The 19,837-nt window shown below is 48.0% G+C and overlaps 1 protein-coding gene across 2 annotated transcripts in view; it reads right to left on the minus strand.

Annotated features, from left to right (window-relative positions):
- The window catches only part of TMEM135 (transmembrane protein 135), a 426,102-nt gene extending 414,937 nt beyond the window's left edge, over positions 1–11,165 (minus strand). The window contains exon 1 of one of the 2 annotated variants that reach the window (XM_069759272.1): positions 10,872–11,165. In XM_069759272.1, coding sequence (XP_069615373.1) covers positions 10,872–11,012 — 141 coding nt within the window. In that variant the 5' untranslated portion in view covers positions 11,013–11,165. The remainder of the gene's footprint in view (positions 1–10,871) is intronic. The other variant, XM_069759273.1, reaches the window with a different exon arrangement.
- Positions 11,166–19,837: the final 8,672 nt, after the last annotated feature.

The following is a 19,837-nucleotide window of genomic DNA, read 5'->3' on the forward strand; positions in this document are numbered from 1 at the left end:
CGGAGCGGAGGGCACGGGTAGGGTGGTAGACTGAGACCAGAGAGGAGATGTAGGGTGGTGCTGAGCCATGGAGTGCTTTGTGGATGAGGGTAGTAGTTTTGTACTGGATTCTTGAGTGGATGGGTAACCAGTGTAATGACTGGCACAAGGTAGAGGCATCGGTGTAACGGTTGGTGAGGAATATGATCCTGGCAGCAGCATTCAGGACAGATTGGAGCGGGGAGAGTTTGGTAAGAGGGAGGCCGATTAGTAGAGAGTTACAATAGTCCAGACGAGAATGAATAAGTGAAACAGTAAGAGTTTTTGCAGAGTCGAAAGTAAGAAAAGGGCGAATTCTAGAAATGTTTTTGAGATGCAGGTAAGAAGAGCGAGCCAGTGATCGGATGTGGGGGGTGAATGAAAGGTCAGAATCAAGGATGACCCCAAGGCAGCGGGCATGTTGCTTTGGAGTAATGGTGGAACCGCACACGGAGATGGCAATGTCAGGCAAAGGTAGGTTAGTAGAGGGAGAAAACACGAGGAGTTCAGTTTTTGACAGGTTTAGTTTCAGATAGAGGGAGGACATGATGCTAGAGACAGCGGTAAGACAATCACTGGTGTTTTCTAATAAGGCAGGCGTGAGATCAGGAGAAGAAGTGTATAGTTGGGTGTCGTCAGCATAGAGATGGTACTGGAAGCCAAATCTACTGATTGTTTGTCCAATAGGGGCAGTATACAAAGAGAAGAGGAGGGGGCCTAGGACTGATCCTTGAGGAACCCCAACAGTAAGGGGAAGGTGAGAGGAGGAGGAACCAGCAAAACATACAGTGAAGGATCGGTCAGAGAGATAGGAGGAGAACCAAGAGAGAACGGTGTCCTTGAGGCCGATGGAGTGGAGCATAGTGAGGAGGAGCTGATGATCCACAGTATCGAATGCTGCAGAGAGATCCAAGAGAATTAGCATGGAGTAGTGACCATTAGATTTAGCTGTTAGTAGGTCATTAGAGACTTTAGTGAGGGCAGTTTCAGTAGAGTGTAAAGAGCGGAAGCCAGATTGAAGAGGGTCGAGAAGAGAGTTATCTGAGAGATAGCGGGTAAGACGGGAGTGGACCAGGCGTTCGAGGAGTTTAGAGATGAAGGGAAGATTAGAGACAGGTCTATAATTAGCGGCACAGTTTTGGTCGAGGGATGGTTTTTTAAGTAATGGATGTATGATGGCATGCTTAAATGAGGAGGGAAAAATACCGGAAGTGAGGGAAAGGTTGAATATTTTTGTTAGGTGAGAGGTGACAGCCGGGGAAAGGGACTGGAGGAAATGTGACGGAATGGGGTCACTGGTGCAAGTGGTCGGGCGAGAAGATGCAAGGAGCCTGCTTACTTCTTCTTCTGTAACTGGTTCAAAGTCAGAGAGTGAACTAGATGCAGTGGGGGAGGGAGGACAGTGCATGGTATGAAGAGATTGGGAGATGATTTCCTGTCGAATATGGTCAATTTTTTCTTTGAAGTAATTGGCCAGATTGTCAGCACGGAGATCCGTGGTTGGGGCCTGCGCTCTTGGGTTGAGTAGGGACTGGAACGTGTCAAAGAGACGTTTAGGGTTATTGGACAGGGAGGTGATGAGGGTGTTGAAGTAGGTTTGTTTGGAGAGGTGAAGGGCAGAATTGTATGTCTTTAGCATGAACTTATAATGGATGAAATCTTCGGGTAGATTAGATTTTCTCCACAGACGTTCTGCGCACCTGGAGCACCGCTGCAGGAAACGTGTTTGCAGCGTGTGCCACGGTTGTTGCCGTCTGTGCCGAGTTGTTTTATGTATAGGAGGAGCAGCTTCATCCAGGGCACTTTGCAGGGTTTCATTGTAATGCTTCAGAGCAGAATCAGGACATGAGATGGAGGAGATTGGGGCCAATGAGGACTGCAAGTTCTTCATAAGTTCCTGGGTGTTAATGGCCTGTATGTTTCTATAAGTGTGGAAAGTGGGGGTGACCTGAGCGGGATGGCAGTTCTTGATAGAGAATGAAAGAAGGTGGTGGTCAGAGAGTGGGAGAGGGGAGTTTGTGAAATCATCCACTGAGCAAAGCCGGGAGAAGACCAAGTCAAGGGAGTTTCCATCTTCATGTGTTGGCGAGTTAGTATGCTGCGAGAGGCCGAAAGAGGAGGTTAGAGCCAAAAGGTGAGAAGCAGATGGGGAGAGGGGAGAGGCAATAGGGATGTGTTGATGATCTGTGTGACCAAGAAGCCCAGCGCTAGGATTACGCACCCATAGACTTGGAAAACAACAACAACAAAAAAAAAGCAAAATATGACTGAAATGGATGAAAATGGAATCAAGATGGCCGAGCAGGACCGGTTATAAGGGAGAAATGAGTCAACACAGATACAATACCAGCAGCAGGGTGACTTTTGTTTCGTACCGACCCCTTCTTATGACCCTGGATTCACCCCTGTAGGGGTCAGACCTCCACCAATCAAGTATTTATGATTCATCCAAGGAAACTTTTCTTGGGAAACAATATTTTTTTATAAATATATCCATTAGATTGGCTTTCGCAGATTCTAAATGGGGATGTTATCCATTTCAGCATAAATTTAGAGGAACATTTTGACCTAGGCGGGTCTCAATAAACCAGGGCTGTGGAGTTGGAGCTAGCTAAGGTTGGAGTTGGAAAGGGTAGAAATGTTTTGACTCCAGTTTCAAAGTCCGTTCTCAAGAATGGGGGGGGGGGATTTTTAGTTTCAAATTTACCCCGTTATGCCCATGTTATGGCACATCGCTGGTCTCCTGGGCAAAGAGTGCAGCGCTTACGAGATCTTTCCAATAGTAAAAATCCAAGTAACTTCAGTCCCCCTATGCTCCTCCGATGCTGCAGAGGCAAAGTTACCTCTGCCAGCAACATCAGAGAGCGAACCTCTCAGACCAGCGGTATAACTATGCCGCTGGCCCAAAATGTAAACCATCCAGGCACAATCACTGGTAAACACGAAGCACAAGTAGGGGAGCGATGAGCTCATAAAGACAGACAATGAGACTTTTTATTGGGTAAGTTAATTAAAGGGTTATTCTCCCCCCCCCAAAAAAAAAAAAAAAAAAATCAAAGTTATCCTTTATCCTATAGAGGTAGACTTTGCTCAATTCATTGTCTATAGCATAAAGTTATCCTTTATCCTATAGAGGTAGACTTTGCTCAATTCATTGTCTATAGCATAAAGTTATCCTTTATCCTATAGAGGTAGACTTTGCTCAATTCATTGTCTATAGCATAAAGTTATCCTTTATCCTATAGGGGTAGACTTTGCACAATTCATTGTCTATAGCATAAAGTTATCATTTATCCTATAGGGGTAGACTTTGCACAATTCATTGTCTATAGCATAAAGTTATCCTTTATCCTATAGAGGTAGACTTTGCTCAATTCATTGTCTATAGCATAAAGTTATCCTTTATGCTATAGAGGTAGACTTTGCTCAATTCATTGTCTATAGCATAAAGTTATCCTTTATCCTATAGAGGTAGACTTTGCTCAATTCATTGTCTATAGCATAAAGTTATCCTTTATCCTATAGAGGTAGACTTTGCTCAATTCATTGTCTATAGCATAAAGTTATCCTTTATCCTATAGAGGTAGACTTTGCTCAATTCATTGTCTATAGCATAAAGTTATCCTTTATCCTATAGAGGTAGAATTGGCTCAATTCATTGTCTATAGCATAAAGTTATCCTTTATCCTATAGAGGTAGACTTTGCACAATTCATTGTCTATAGCATAAAGTTATCCTTTATCCTATAGAGGTAGACTTGGCTCAATTCATTGTCTATGGGACTGCTAGGTGAAGCAGTTGACTGGAACAAAGTCAACAAATGGAACGGAGACAGAACATGCTCACCTTCAGGATTGGGCTCCAGACCCGCGATATCAGAATAGGAATTTAGAAAAGTTTAGAAATGTTAATAATAAAAATATATTTCATGTTCTATCAATTTAAGGCCTAGATTTATTTTAAAAAAAAATAGTGATTCAACCACTTTATAACAGTAAATTTGGCGACGAAGGAGTGAAAAAACGTGTGTAAGTAAAAAAAAGGATTTTTTTCTCTGTAGTTTGCAAAAAGTTCTCATAACACAGAACAATCCTTTTCTACCTAGTGCTGATCTTTTCTAAAAAAAAAAATAAAATAAAATAGTACAGCTTCATAGAAAATTACAGTTCACAACATATAATTCCCTCTGGCAGAAGGTATATTTGCCTCTACCGGATCCTACGGATAACTAATAATTGGGTTCTCAATAAATGAGTCCAATTTTTCGAAGTAAGGACCATTAATTGGGTGGTGGTGACCACCATCCTGTTGTTCCTGGCTTCTACGACCCTGTCTGCTCCAGCTAAAGTATCAAATCTCCATTACTAGAGCCCATCATGATGATCTGTGTGACCGAGAAGTGCTAGGATTACACACCCATCGACGTACGAGACGAGCACCCTCGTTAAATCCAAAACCCACGGAAAGCAATAAAGCCGGGTTATAAAATGTCTTGTGGGTTTTTTTTTTTCTATAAAGCAATTTCCAAAAATACAGGACAGGAAATAAAAGTTAAAATGCAAATACCAAAAAATGTTCACTCTTTAAAGGACCAAGCTTATTTGACCTTTAAATGGGCTTCAAAAATTGACTACTAATAGCCCAACCTAAGAAACCACTGACGGACTCTTCGATAACTCATTCTGCAGACCGCAATTTTCAGCGAAACAGTGCCAATTTCTAATCAAACCCAAAATTATTTCTAGCCCCATACACAAGCATTTAAAGGGGTTTCCCAGGTTTTCTATATACACTGTTAGGAATTGGCTCTGCGTGCCGGTTTGAGCAATCATTTCGTGACCGCAAATTTTCCACGTGGACACTGGTTTATTTTCCGTCTTCTGTCAACATTCCAGTGTTCCATGGAAGAGAAGGTAGTCGGCACACGTCATACTTACGTTCATGTAGCGACTGTCCAATCTTGGAAATACAATTGAATCCTGACAGTAAGCTTATTACACACTCGTCTCGTAAAGCCTGGCAAGTTTGCCCAAATTTTGGATCTAGCCTGAAGAAATTACCTTAAAAAAAAACTAACATATATTAATTTTTTTTTTTATTTTAAATTTTTACAATATTTTGCTACATAGATCAGAAAAGTAAATATACCAGTCTTGAGGTCTAAAATCTGTTTAACCCATTATCTAGCAATGTCCTTTTTTTGGGATGCCTAATCTTTAGCTTCTAGCAACTAAGATTTTATCATTTTTATAATTAGGTCCAATTTTTTTGTGTTGTGTTTGTAAAATGAATGTTTTCAAAATAGGAAATCGTGTCATTGTCATTTTTAATTGAATATTGGGACGCCATTTCTGAAAAATCCATACTTGTTCCATAATGTACACAATTTTTTTTTCCGTGTGAGTCTAAACTTAGTGCAAATCCATTTGCAGGACCACGTCAGTAATTTGTGGCCACTGGATTGGAAGCCCTTTGAATCGCCTCTCACCCGGCTCCTCTTCCGATTTGTCAGCCTGGCGCCATATCATGGTCGCGGCCAACAAGAGACGTCGTACCAGGCCTGGCTAATCAAAAGAACAGCCCGGGATGTCAGGAGGTAAGATGCGTGTTTTGAGTTTTTTTAGGGATCCTGTCTAGCATCCACAGGTTACAAACGTGGCAAAAGCAGGGGATCCTGCAAATCATTTGACACCGACTCTACTGGTGGCAGATCAGTTTTACGGTTATCGTCACACCAAGAGCATAGGCTGAAATAGTTCTGTTCGAACCTGGGGGTGCGAAAAAGTAAAATGGGTAGGATTTTTACCAATTTTATCTATGAGTTGCAAAAACAAATAAAAAAATCAGTGCTGAGCACATGGCGCTGGATAACCCAACGTGGGCTTATCACAGTGCCGAAATCATCTGATAGGCAGCCATCGCTCCTAAATGATGTCTTAGAAGACTGTAGAACGAGCACACAGTAAATCGTTATGGTAGTCCCATGTAGGCAATACCTTGGATGTCACAGAAGTGATTCTCGATCAGGATCCTTGACCACCCCGACATCTATATCCAACGGTGCCCATCATTTCTATTTCCGCCTTCCGTGAGGATAGCAGGCTGGACCATGTAGACCTGATAGATTTGTGATTTTATAAAAGATTTATAAAAATGTTGAACAACACTGGGGTCAGGACAGAGCCTTGTAGTCCCCACTTGAAAAGCTCTTCCAGTTGGATGTGCAACCATTTATTATCACTCTTTGAGTACGATAACTGAGCCAGTCATGAACCGACCTAATCGTAGCCTTGTCAATCCCATACTTGCTCGAAAAGTAATAAGTATGTTAGCAAACTACAAGGCAGGCAACTAGCAATGACCAAAAGGATTCCAACAACACTGGTTCGGCGTTTAGTTCAAACCTCTGCTTCAACCAGACCAGGGCAGTGACTGATCCATGCTTTCCTTCCCAACAAGGTTGGATTTTAGAGATAGCTCATGCCAAGAGCCCTATTACACACTCAACCTCCGGTCTCAGGCCACCATTTCTAATTATGTCATTAAAAAGGTTTTCCAGTGAAAACAAACCATCACCTATCCGCGAGTTAGGAAATAACTTATTGATTGGTGAGGGTCGATAACTGGGACCAGCAACAATTGGCAGAAAGAGGCACTTTTAAACCATTAGAATGGAGTGTCTCTACTGCCCTATTAATTCCCTATGGGGCCAAAGTGTTGCACTAGGCTCTTTATGACAGTCCCATAGAGAATAAATGGGGTGGCGGTTGAGCATCTGACCTGTTGCTCCATTTTCAAACGGGGATAAACGTGTTCCGTTGTGGATAAAAATTCCCTGTTTTTCCGATTGGTGTGAATGCCAGCAGTCGGACCCCCACCAATCAGTAACGCATCAGATACGTGATACATTTTCTTCTCCTGACAACTCTTTTAAAGCCACAGGTGGATTGGAAGAATTAGTCCCTCAATTCACCTTCGATGACAAAATGGTAATCCTGGTTTTTGGCCTACCAGGTGTCCTCTCGCCACTATTGTTGTGTGTTATATATACAGTACAACGTTCTTTGGGACTCAGACTTCTCATAATACAGTACAATGAACCCCTGATGGCAGTGAGCCTGATCCAGCCCAGAAGAAGTGGAAAGGCATTCATGTGACTATCACCATGGATGTCTAAGAGAGTCACTGTCTCCATAACTCCAATAGACTTCACTGGAGGGGGTCACCTCCCATACGTGTTTGACATAACAGGTCATAAGTGGTCACAGAAGCCCACCACCAAATATTAACGCCCTCCCCAGTGTATAACCTACGGCCCCTTGCCCTGTCCAGTGTATAACCTTTGGCCTCTCGCCCTCCCCAGTGTATAACCTCCGGCCCCTTGCCCTGTCTAGTGTATAACCTCCGGCCTCTCGCTCTCCCCAGTGTATAACCTCCGGCCCCTTGCCCTGCCCAGTGTATAACCTACGGCCCCTCATTCTCACTTTACTAACATGTCACAGAATGGTTGGTGACTAGTGATGAGCGAGTGTACTCGTTACTCGGGTTTTCCCGAGCACACTCGGGTGACCTCTGAGTATTTGTTTGTGTTTGGAGATTTAGTTTTCATCACGGCAGCTGAATGATTTACAGCTATTAGCCAGGCTGAGTACATGTGGGGGTTGCCTAGTTGCTAGGTAATCCCCACATGTACTCAGGCTGGCTAATAGCTGTAAACCATGCTGCTGAGGCGATGAAAACTTGATCTCAGAGTAGTCAAAAATGCTCGGAGACCACCCGCTCGTGCTCGGGAAAACCCGAGCAAAGAGTAAACTCGCTCATCACTATTGGTGACGGATCACACTTCTCTGTGTCTGATGGAGGAGTCTGGGTTTGGTGATTCCTGGAGGACATTACCCCCTGACTGCATTGTGCCACTGTACAGATGGTGGAGGAGGATAATACTATGAGCTGTTATCAGGTGTCGGCCTCGGCCCCTTAGTTCCAGTGAAGGGAAATCTTAATCTTCAGCACAAGACATTGTGGACAATTGTAGCTTCAGCTATGTGGGAACAGTTTGGGGAAGACTCTTTTCTGTTCCCCATGACTGTGCCCAGAGCACTAGGTCCATACAGACAAGGATCGGGGAGTTTGGTGGAACGACATGAGCGGACGCACAGAGCCTGGACCCCAACCCCATACAAAACCTTTGAGATGACCTAGAATGGAGATTCTCCCCAACATCAGAATCTGATCTGGCAAATGCTCTTCTGGATCAAGGGGGGGAAAATTACCACAAACGCCTCCAAAATCTTGAAAAAATCCTTCCCAGAAGAGCTGGAGCCGTTATATCTGCAGAGGGGCCGAGTCCCATATTAATGTTTATGGATATAGAATGAGAGGTCAGAAAAGGTTCTGTAGGGGGAATGTGGAGGAGTCACATATTTTTCCCCATATAATGTATATGTTTGTCATACATTATATATATATGCCATATGTATACAGTATATGGGGGTCCCACATGGATGTGCCATAAATGTACAAGAATAGACAAACTCTTTGTGGAAATTAATAAGGGGAACGAGCATTTATAAACCTATGTGAACTCGACTGATTTAACTAGACAGTGAACTTTCGAAACCTTGACCGGGGTAAACCAATACCTTTCTTCCGTCGTTATCTGTGACCTGTGGACTGTGACCAGTCAACTGGAAACATTGACAACCCAGCAATAAACGTAACCCATGGGAGATCAATGTACAGAGTCACCAGAGATTCCCATATGTGAATATTAGAATATTTATACAATTAAGGGATAACCGTGATCATATTCACCATAAATACATAAAATAAAATGCAGGAAGATGATCGCACTGATCGCAGCACCCATAACTTCATTGCTACTCAGTTTTCTAAACAGATCGCATGGTCCGCCAAATACAGCAATAATACAATACTGCACTGGGTACAAGCATCACAGACAAGGGGTCTTCAGACGTCCCCCCGACTGCCCTTTTCCACTATTTCCAACCTCTTTAACGCCATAGTCACGAATTGACAGCGGCATGTGAGAAGTTAAACTGCTGCAATCAGAACGACCTCCGGCCTCAATATCAGACTAAGGTGCCAGCTGTGCAGCACAGCCGGGATCTGCGCTGTATGGCGTGGGGGTCGGCCCCTGAGCCAGCACCATATATGTACAGCGGATATCGTGAATTAAAACCGGGCAAAAGTGGGCCCCCTCACGGACGACCCGAGACCCGGTAGCACTTGTCTGTGCGTGCTGGCCCGGTGGCCCAGTATCCCAACAACTCAATGTGGTTGCGCGTCCCACTATTCACAGAGAATCCCAAAAATGCTGAACTCATTGCAATTTGCCTGTCCTGAGCGCGGTACGTTGCGGGTCATACGGCGGCCTCGCTTGCTTTGTGTCGTCTCAGCCTTAGGCCACGTTCACACGTGCAGTGTTTGGTCAGCATTTTAGGCTACTTTCACACTAGCGTTAACTGCAATCCGTCACAATGCGTCGTTTTGCAGAAAAAACGTATCCTGCAAAAGTGCTTGCAGGATGTGTTTTTTCTCCATAGACTTGTATTAACGACGCATTGCGACGGATTGCCACACGCCGCATCCGTCGTACGACGGATGCGTCGTGCTTTGGCGGACTGTCGGGAGCAAAAAACGCTACATGTAACGTTTTTTGCTCCTGACGGACCGCTTTTTCCGGCCGCGCATGCGTGGCCGGAACTCCGCCCCCACCTCCCCATGGGGCAGCGGATGCGCCGGAGAAATGCATCCGCTGCCTCCGTTGTGCAGTGCGTTAAACGCTAGCGTCGGAATTTCTGCCCGACGCATTGTGACGGGGAGATTCCGACGCTAGTGTGAAAGTAGCCTTACTTCAGTATTTGTAAGCAATAACCGGGAGTGGAACAGTGAGAGGATAAGTATACCGTCACATTGCATTCTGGCACCCGTTCAGTGGCCCCGTCAGGGCGTACGGGGCAAAATGGGATTCAGACGTATGCACCAACGGGGCCATAGACATAATGGTGCTGGCAGAGCGAACGTGCGCTCTTCCATAAAATACTGACCAAATACTGAATGTGTGAACATGGCCTTAGGGTGGGACCAGACGGCCATATTTGGACTGACTATGGGTCTATTAACCTGAACTAGCCGCGCTTTAGGCTCTAACGTCAGGTCAGGAGGCCGGCAGTCAGTCCGGGCACTGCAGTATCTACCGTATATGACTGTGACATATGTCTGAACATGACGTTAGGGTATATGTACTAATTACGCCTGACCAAAAGCGCTGACAGTAACGCAGCACTTGCCCACAGCAACCAATCAGATTCCAGCTCCCATTTTTCTGAGGCCCTATGATAAATGTAAACTACAATCCTATTGGATGCTATGGACAACCAATGCATTCTATAGTGGGTTCTCCATGGCAACCATTAGGGTTGTTGCTTACATTTACTATAGGTGAGGTATGGACAGGTTGCTAAATGTCTATGCAGTGATGCGTCTTCATTTGAACCAGAGCATTCTGGGACTTATAGTTTCTCAGTGTAATAGTTGCCATGTCATTACAAACAGACCTTCCTTAGCAACCAATCAACATGCAGCTTTTATTTTTTTCCCAAGGCAGGAAAAATAGTGAAAGGAACGTTCTGATTGGCAGTGTGAATATGAAAGCATGCAGATGATTGGATGCTATTACCGCTATGTAGCAGTTTTTGACATACGAGGCCCAGTGCACAGTAAGTGACCGCTGGAGCTGCAGCCGCCGCGTTTGGCCCTCCTCGGCTTCCTTACACCCGGCTCCCTCCTCCTCCTCCTGGCTGTCAGCTGCATCCCCTCCCAGCTCTCACCAGATACAGGGGCGCGTAGATCTTCAGGGACTCCTCCATGGCGCCCTGTGTGATCTGCAGGTAGGAGACGAGGCAGGACGGGTTCCAGGTGTGCCCGATCTCATAGCAGCTGTGCGGGATGGACTTGCTGTGCGCCGCCATGTTTCCCTGGTGGTGGAGAAGGAGGAGTGTGGAGGAGGGGAGGCGGCGTCGTCGTCCTAGTCCCCGCTGGAAGGAGAGGAAAGGTCTCCCCCGCCGCCGCCGCCGCCGCCGCCGCCGAGGTTACTGCCGTGCAAAGCCCTGCGGGACAAGGACGCCGGGGGCGCGCGGAGGTGCACGAGGCTGTGAGGAGCACACAAGAGCCGGAGACTGCACACTGCGCGCGGCTCCTGGAGAGGGGACTGCGGCCCAGTAATCAGTGCAGCCCCCCCCTAATAATGAGTGCAGCCCCCCCAGTAATGAGTGCAGCCCCTCACCCAGTAATCAGTGCAGCCCCCCCCCTAATAATGGGTGCAGCCCCCCCAGTAATGAGTGCAGCCACCCCCCAGTAATCAGTGCAGCCACCCCTAATAATGAGTGCTCAGTGCAGCCCCTCAGTAATGAGTGCAGCCCCCCCCCCAGTAATCAGTGCAGCCACCCCCAATAATGAGTGCTCAGTGCAGCCCCCCACCCAGTAATCAGTGCAGCCCCCCAATAATAAGTGCAGCCACCCCCAATAATGAGTGCTCAGTGCAGCCCCCCACCCAGTAATGAGTGCAGCCACCCCAATAATGAGTGCTCAGTGCAGCCCCCCAGTAATGAGTGCAGCCCCCCACCCAGTAATGAGTGCAGCCCCCCAATAATGAGTGCTCAGTGCAGCCCCCCAGTAATGAGTGCAGCCCCCCACCCAGTAATGAGTGCAGCCCCCCAATAATGAGTGCTCAGTGCAGCCCCCCAGTAATGAGTGCAGCCCCCCACCCAGTAATCAGTGCAGCCCCCCCCAATAATGAGTGCTCAGTGCAGCCCCCCAGTAATGAGTGCAGCCACCCCCCAATAATGAGTGCAGCCCCCCACCCAGTAATCAGTGCAGCCCCCCCAATAATGAGTGCTCAGTGCAGCCCCCCAGTAATGAGTGCAGCCCCCCCCCAGTAATCAGTGCAGCCCCCCCCCAATAATGAGTGCTCAGTGCAGCCCCCCACCCAGTAATCAGTGCAGCCCCCCCTAATAATGAGTGCTCAGTGCAGCCCCCCAGTAATGAGTGCAGCCCCCCCCAATAATGAGTGCAGCCACCCCCAATAATGAGTGCTCAGTGCAGCCCCCCCAATAATGAGTGCAGCTACCCCAATAATGAGTGCAGCCCCCCACCCAGTAATGAGTGCAGCCCCCCAATAATGAGTGCAGCCACCCCCCAGTAATCAGTGCAGCCCCCCTAATGAGTGCAGCCACCCCCAATAATCAGTGCAGCCACCCCCAATAATGAGTGCTCAGTGCAGCCCCCCCTAATAATGAGTGCAGCCACCCCCAATAATGAGTGCTCAGTGCAGCCCCCCAGTAATGAGTGCAGCCACCCCAATAATCAGTGCAGCCCCCCCCAATAATCAGTGCAGCTACCCCCAATAATGAGTGCAGCCCCCCACCCAGTAATGAGTGCAGCCCCCCAATAATGAGTGCAGCCACCCCCAGTAATGAGTGCAGCCCCCCAGTAATGAGTGCAGCCACCCCCAGTAATGAGTGCAGCCCCCCCCAATAATGAGTGCAGCCACCCCCCAGTAATGAGTGCAGCCACCCCAATAATCAGTGCAGCCCCACCCAATAATCAGTGCAGCTACCCCCAGTAATGAGTGCAGCCCCCCCAGTAATGAGTGCAGCCACCCCCAATAATGAGTGCAGCCACCCCCAATAATGAGTGCAGCCCCCCCTAATAATCAGTGCAGCCACCCCCAATAATCAGTGCAGCCACCCCCAATAATGAGTGCTCAGTGCAGCCCCCCCCTAATAATGAGTGCAGCCACCCCCAATAATGAGTGCTCAGTGCAGCCCCCCAGTAATGAGTGCAGCCCCCCCAATAATGAGTGCAGCCACCCCCCAGTAATCAGTGCAGCCCCCCCAATAATCAGTGCAGCTACCCCCAATAATGAGTGCAGCCCCCCCAATAATGAGTGCAGCCACCCCCAATAATGAGTGCAGCCCCCCACCCAGTAATGAGTGCAGCCCCCCAATAATGAGTGCAGCCACCCCCAATAATGAGTGCAGCCCCCCAGTAATGAGTGCAGCCACCCCCAGTAATGAGTGCTCAGTGCAGCCCCCCAGTAATGAGTGCAGCCCCCCCAGTAATGAGTGCTCAGTGCAGCCCCCCCAGTAATGAGTGCTCAGTGCAGCCCCCCCCAGTAATGAGTGCAGCCCCCCCCAGTAATGAGTGCAGCCCCCCCAATAATGAGTGCAGCCCCCCCAATAATGAGTGCAGCCCCCCCCAGTAATGAGTGCAGCCACCCCCAGTAATGAGTGCAGCCACCCCCAGTAATGAGTGCAGCCACCCCCAGTAATGAGTGCAGCCACCCCCGTAATGAGTGCAGCCACCCCCCAGTAATGAGTGCATCCACCCCCCAGTAATGAGTGCAACCCCCCAATAATGAGTGCAGCCACCCCCAATAATGAGTGCAGCCCCCCAGTAATGAGTGCAGCCACCCCCAGTAATGAGTGCTCAGTGCAGCCCCCCAGTAATGAGTGCAGCCCCCCCAGTAATGAGTGCAGCCCCCCCAGTAATGAGTGCTCAGTGCAGCCCCCCAGTAATGAGTGCAGCCCCCCCAGTAATGAGTGCAGCCCCCCCCCAGTAATGAGTGCAGCCCCCCCCAGTAATGACTGCAGCCCCCCCCAATAATGAGTGCAGCCACCCCCAATAATGAGTGCAGCCACCCCCAATAATGAGTGCAGCCACCCCCAATAATGAGTGCAGCCACCCCCAATAATGAGTGCAGCCACCCCCAATAATGAGTGCAGCCACCCCCAATAATGAGTGCAGCCACCCCCAATAATGAGTGCAGCCACCCCCAATAATGAGTGCAGCCACCCCCAATAATGAGTGCAGCCACCCCCAATAATGAGTGCAGCCACCCCCAATAATGAGTGCAGCCACCCCCAATAATGAGTGCAGCCACCCCCAATAATGAGTGCAGCCACCCCCAATAATGAGTGCAGCCACCCCCAATAATGAGTGCAGCCACCCCCAATAATGAGTGCAGCCACCCCCAATAATGAGTGCAGCCACCCCCAATAATGAGTGCAGCCACCCCCAATAATGAGTGCAGCCACCCCCAATAATGAGTGCAGCCACCCCCAATAATGAGTGCAGCCACCCCCAATAATGAGTGCAGCCACCCCCCAGTAATGAGTGCAACCCCCCAATAATGAGTGCAGCCACCCCCAATAATGAGTGCAGCCCCCCAGTAATGAGTGCAGCCACCCCAGTAATGAGTGCAGCCCCCCCAGTAATGAGTGCTCAGTGCAGCCCCCCAGTAATGAGTGCAGCCCCCCCAATAATGAGTGCAGCCACCCCCAATAATGAGTGCAGCCACCCCCAATAATGAGTGCAGCCACCCCCAATAATGAGTGCAGCCACCCCCAATAATGAGTGCAGCCACCCCCAATAATGAGTGCAGCCACCCCCAATAATGAGTGCAGCCACCCCCAATAATGAGTGCAGCCACCCCCAATAATGAGTGCAGCCACCCCCAATAATGAGTGCAGCCACCCCCAATAATGAGTGCAGCCACCCCCAATAATGAGTGCAGCCACCCCCAATAATGAGTGCAGCCACCCCCAATAATGAGTGCAGCCACCCCCAATAATGAGTGCAGCCACCCCCCAGTAATGAGTGCAACCCCCCAATAATGAGTGCAGCCACCCCCAATAATGAGTGCAGCCCCCCAGTAATGAGTGCAGCCACCCCCAGTAATGAGTGCTCAGTGCAGCCCCCCAGTAATGAGTGCAGCCCCCCCAGTAATGAGTGCTCAGTGCAGCCCCCCAGTAATGAGTGCAGCCCCCCCAGTAATGAGTGCAGCCCCCCCCCAATAATGAGTGCAGCCACCCCCCAGTAATGAGTGCAACCCCCTAATAATGAGTGCAGCCACCCCCAATAATGAGTGCAGCCCCCCAGCAATGAGTGCAGCCCCCCCAGTAATGAGTGCTCAGTGCAGCCCCCCAGTAATGAGTGCAGCCCCCCCAGTAATGAGTGCAGCCCCCCCCCAGTAATGAGTGCAGCCCCCCCCAGTAATGAGTGCAGCCACCCCCAATAATGAGTGCAGCCACCCCCAATAATGAGTGCAGCCACCCCCAATAATGAGTGCAGCCACCCCCAATAATGAGTGCAGCCACCCCCAATAATGAGTGCAGCCACCCCCAATAATGAGTGCAGCCACCCCCAATAATGAGTGCAGCCACCCCCAATAATGAGTGCAGCCACCCCCAATAATGAGTGCAGCCACCCCCAATAATGAGTGCAGCCACCCCCAATAATGAGTGCAGCCACCCCCAATAATGAGTGCAGCCACCCCCAATAATGAGTGCAGCCACCCCCAATAATGAGTGCAGCCACCCCCAATAATGAGTGCAGCCACCCCCAATAATGAGTGCAGCCACCCCCAATAATGAGTGCAGCCACCCCCAATAATGAGTGCAGCCACCCCCAATAATGAGTGCAGCCACCCCCAATAATGAGTGCAGCCACCCCCAATAATGAGTGCAGCCACCCCCAATAATGAGTGCAGCCACCCCCAATAATGAGTGCAGCCACCCCCAATAATGAGTGCAGCCACCCCCAATAATGAGTGCAGCCACCCCCAATAATGAGTGCAGCCACCCCCAATAATGAGTGCAGCCACCCCCAATAATGAGTGCAGCCACCCCCAATAATGAGTGCAGCCACCCCCAATAATGAGTGCAGCCACCCCCCAACAATCAGCGCAGCCACCCCCCAATAATCACTGCCTGCCACCCCCAATAATCAGTGCAGCTACCCCCAATAATCAGTTCAGCCACCCCCCCAATAATCAGTGTTGCCACCCTCAGTAATCAGTGCAGCCACCCCCCAATACTCAGTGCAGCCACCCCCCAATACTCAGTGCATCCACCTCCCAATAATCAGAGCAGCCACCCCCCAATAATCACTGCCTGCCACCCCCAATAATGAGTGCAGCCACCCCCAATACTCAGTGCAGCAACCCCCCCAATAATCACTGCCAGCCACCCCCAATAATCAGGGCAGCCACCCCCCCAATAATCAGGGCAGCCACCCCCCCAATAATCAGGGCAGCCACCCCCCCAATAATCAGGGCAGCCACCCCCCCAATAATCAGGGCAGCCACCCCCCCCAATAATCAGTGCAGCCACCCCCCCCAATAATCAGGGCAGCCACCCCCCCAATAATCAGGGCAGCCACCCCCCCAATAATCAGGGCAGCCACCCCCTCAATAATCAGTGTTGCCACCCTCCAATAATCAGTGCAGCCACCCCCCCCCCAATAATCAGTGCAGCCACCACCCGCAATGAGTGCAGCGACCCCCGAATAATCAGTGCAGCCACCCCCAATAATCAGTGCAGCCACCACCCCCAATACTCAGTGCAGTCACCCCCCAATAATCAGTGCAGACACCCCCACAATAATGAGTGCAGCCACCCCCAATAAATCACTAATAACACCTCTATATACAGTAGGTAACACAGGATCCACCATTCACAATAGGTGATGTCACAGCTCACCTCCTCCTCCTGTACAATTACTGATAACACCTCTATATACAGTAGATAACACAGGATCCACCATTCACAATAGGTGATATCACAGCTCACCTCCTCCTCCTGTACAATGACTGATAACACATCTATATACAGTAGGTAACACAGGATCAACCATTCACAATAGATGATGTCACAGCTCACCTCCTCCTGTATAATGACTGATAACACCTCTATATACAACAGATAACACAGGATCCACCATTCACAATAGGTGATATCACAGCTCTCCTCCTCCTCCTCCTGTACAATAACATAGTAACATAGTTATTAAGGTTGAAGGAAGACCATCTAGTTCAACCCATAACCTAACATGTTGATCCAGAGGAAGGCAAAAAAACCCATGTGGCAAATAGTAAGCTGGGGAAGGGGGGAAATTCCTTCCCGACTCCACATACGGCAATCAGACTAGTTCCCTGGATCAACGCCCTATCGAGTAATCTAGTGTATATACCCTGTAACATTATACTTTTCCAGAAATGTATCCAGTCCCCTCTTAAATTTAAGTAATGAATCACTCATTACAACATCATACGGCAGAGAGTTCCATAGTCTCACTGCTCTTACAGTAAAGAATCCGCGTCTGTTATTATGCTTAAACCTTTTTTCCTCCAGACGTAGAGGATGCCCCCTTGTCCCTGTCTCAGGTCTATGATTAAAAAGATCATCAGAAAGGTTTTTGTACTGTCCCCTCATATATTTATACATTAACATAAGATCACCCCTTAGTCTTCGTTTTTCCAAACTAAATAGCCCCAAGTGTAATAACCCATCTTGGTATTGCAGACCCCCCAGTCCTCTAATAACCTCGGTCGCTCTTCTCTGCACCCGCTCCAGTTCAGCTATGTCTTTCTTATACACCGGAGACCAGAACTGTGCACAGTATTCTAAGTGTGGTCGAACTAGTGACTTGTATAGAGGTAACATTATGTTCTCCTCATGAGCATCTATGCCTCTTTTAATGCATCCCATTATTTTATTTGCCTTTGTAGCAGCTGCCTGACACTGGCCACTGAATATGAGTTTGTCATCCACCCATACACCCAGGTCTTTTTCATTGACGGTTTTTCCCAGAGATTTAGAATTAAGCACATGGTTATATATCTTATTACTTCTACCCAAGTGCATGACCTTACATTTATCCCCATTAAAGCTCATTTGCCATTTATCAGCCCAAGCTTCTAGTTTACATAAATCATCCTGTAATATAAAATTGTCTCTGTTTTGATTACCCTGCAGAGTTTAGTGTCATCTGCAAATATTGAAATGAGTGCAGCCACCCTGTTGTGAATTCAGCTTTTGGGCTCCCTCCGGTGGTTGTAGAGGGTAATGCAGTTGTGTCTGGACTGCAGGATTGGACAGGTGTATCTACTAATTGCAAAACTGACTGGGGTATATAGCTTTGCAGGACCCTTTAGTCCCTGCCAGCTGGCCATTGTTTTTGGAGGATTCACATCCCTTCTGGTCTCTCCAGTTTGCTGTGCTTTTCTACAAAGATAAGTCCTGGCTTTGTTTTTGCTGTCCACCTGCAGTGGACCTTTATAGTTCTGTGCATATTTATGTTTTTGTCTTGTCCAGCTTTGTCTGTGAAGGATTTTTTGCAGCCAAGCTGTGTCTCTGGAGATGCAGATATACCCCCCATGTCTTTAGTCAGATGTGGTGATTTGTATTTTCTGTGGTGGATATTTTCTAGTGTTTTTATACTGACCGCATAGTACTCTGTTCTATTCTTTCTTTTTAGCTAGTATGGCCTCCTATGCTAAAATCTGATTTCATATCTGCGTATGTTATTTCCCTCTCCTCTCACAGTCAATATTTGTGGGGGGCTATCTATTCTTTGGGGATTTTCTCTGAGGCAAGATAGGTTTCCTGTTTCTGTCTTTAGGAGTAGTTAGATCTTAGGCTGTGTCGAGGGGTCTAGGGAGTGTTGGGTACCCCCCACGGCTACTTCTAGTTGCGCTGCTAGGTTCAGGGTTTGCGGTCAGTACAGGGACCACCTTCTCCAGAGTCCATCTCATGCTGCTCCTAGGCCACCAGATCATAACACCACCCCCAATAAATCACTAATAACACCTGTATATACAGTAGATAACACAGGATCCACCATTCACAATAGGTGATGTCACAGCTCACCTCCTCCTCCTGTACAATGACTGATAGCACCTCTATATACAGTAGACATCTGTGCACACATCTCCAGACTATTGTTTCTTGTCCTGGTATAGATGTTGTTCTCAGCGGCTCAGCAGATTGTCCACCGGATGAACCATATACAGAAAATGGAATATATTTAACAATGATTTTAATTGCATCACTGTAAAGAAGATTCCCACTCCTTGTCATTCTGCATGCTTGGTCCCATAAAATAAAAAAGCCTATACTCCCCTCCTGTGCCAGCCCATTCCCGCGGTGTCGGCACTCTCTCCCTGGGCCTGTGATGCGGTGCTGTGACACCGGCGTCCAATCAGAGTTGGCATCAGTATTCTCACCTTTGGACAAATCAGTCATGAAGAGGTAGAGATCACTGCCCGGCTGGCAGCGATGTAATTTTGAACGACACCACTCACTTTAGCATAAAATGTACCAAAAAACGCGAAAAAAAGATTCCAAGTGGTAAAAATTAACCACCATCCTGCCATTATATTTGTACAATTTTTTTATTTTTTTAAGTTATTTTTGAAAAATAAATTGTTTTATAACAAAAACCTTTAACTTATTTTTAATTTATTTTTCCTTCGATGGAACCGGATGAGAGTATTTTTTTTTTTTTAATATAATTTTGGTCTAAATATGACATTTTGCTTTGTATTGCATTCTTTGGGGAAGTGTGGCCACCGAAAAAGCTTCAAAGGACCACCAAGATGGTCTTCAAAGGTCTCCAGTTAGATATGGTAAACCATCGCTCGTGGCCGTTTCAAACCATTTCAAATGCCGCCATCAGAGATTGACAGCAGTGACCGGACCAAACTCCTGTTTCTGCTGTTAGAGGTTGCCGCTGGCAGTACAAGCACAGCCGGCACCCGCAGTTCCCGAGCCTGCTGCATAAACACCCGCAGTTCCCGAGCCTGCTGCATAAACACCCGCAGTTCCTGAGCCTGCTGCATCAACTGCTGAAGTGACTTAAATCTGTCTTATCTTCTGGCTGTGATCACTGAGGCTTTATTTCTAGAAGGCATCGTTCATCCAGGACTTTTCAATGCAGAAATATCTGAATTCGA

Source organism: Ranitomeya imitator, chromosome 3 (assembly GCF_032444005.1).
Source record: "Ranitomeya imitator isolate aRanImi1 chromosome 3, aRanImi1.pri, whole genome shotgun sequence".
Classification (NCBI taxonomy): Eukaryota; Metazoa; Chordata; class Amphibia; order Anura; family Dendrobatidae; genus Ranitomeya; species Ranitomeya imitator.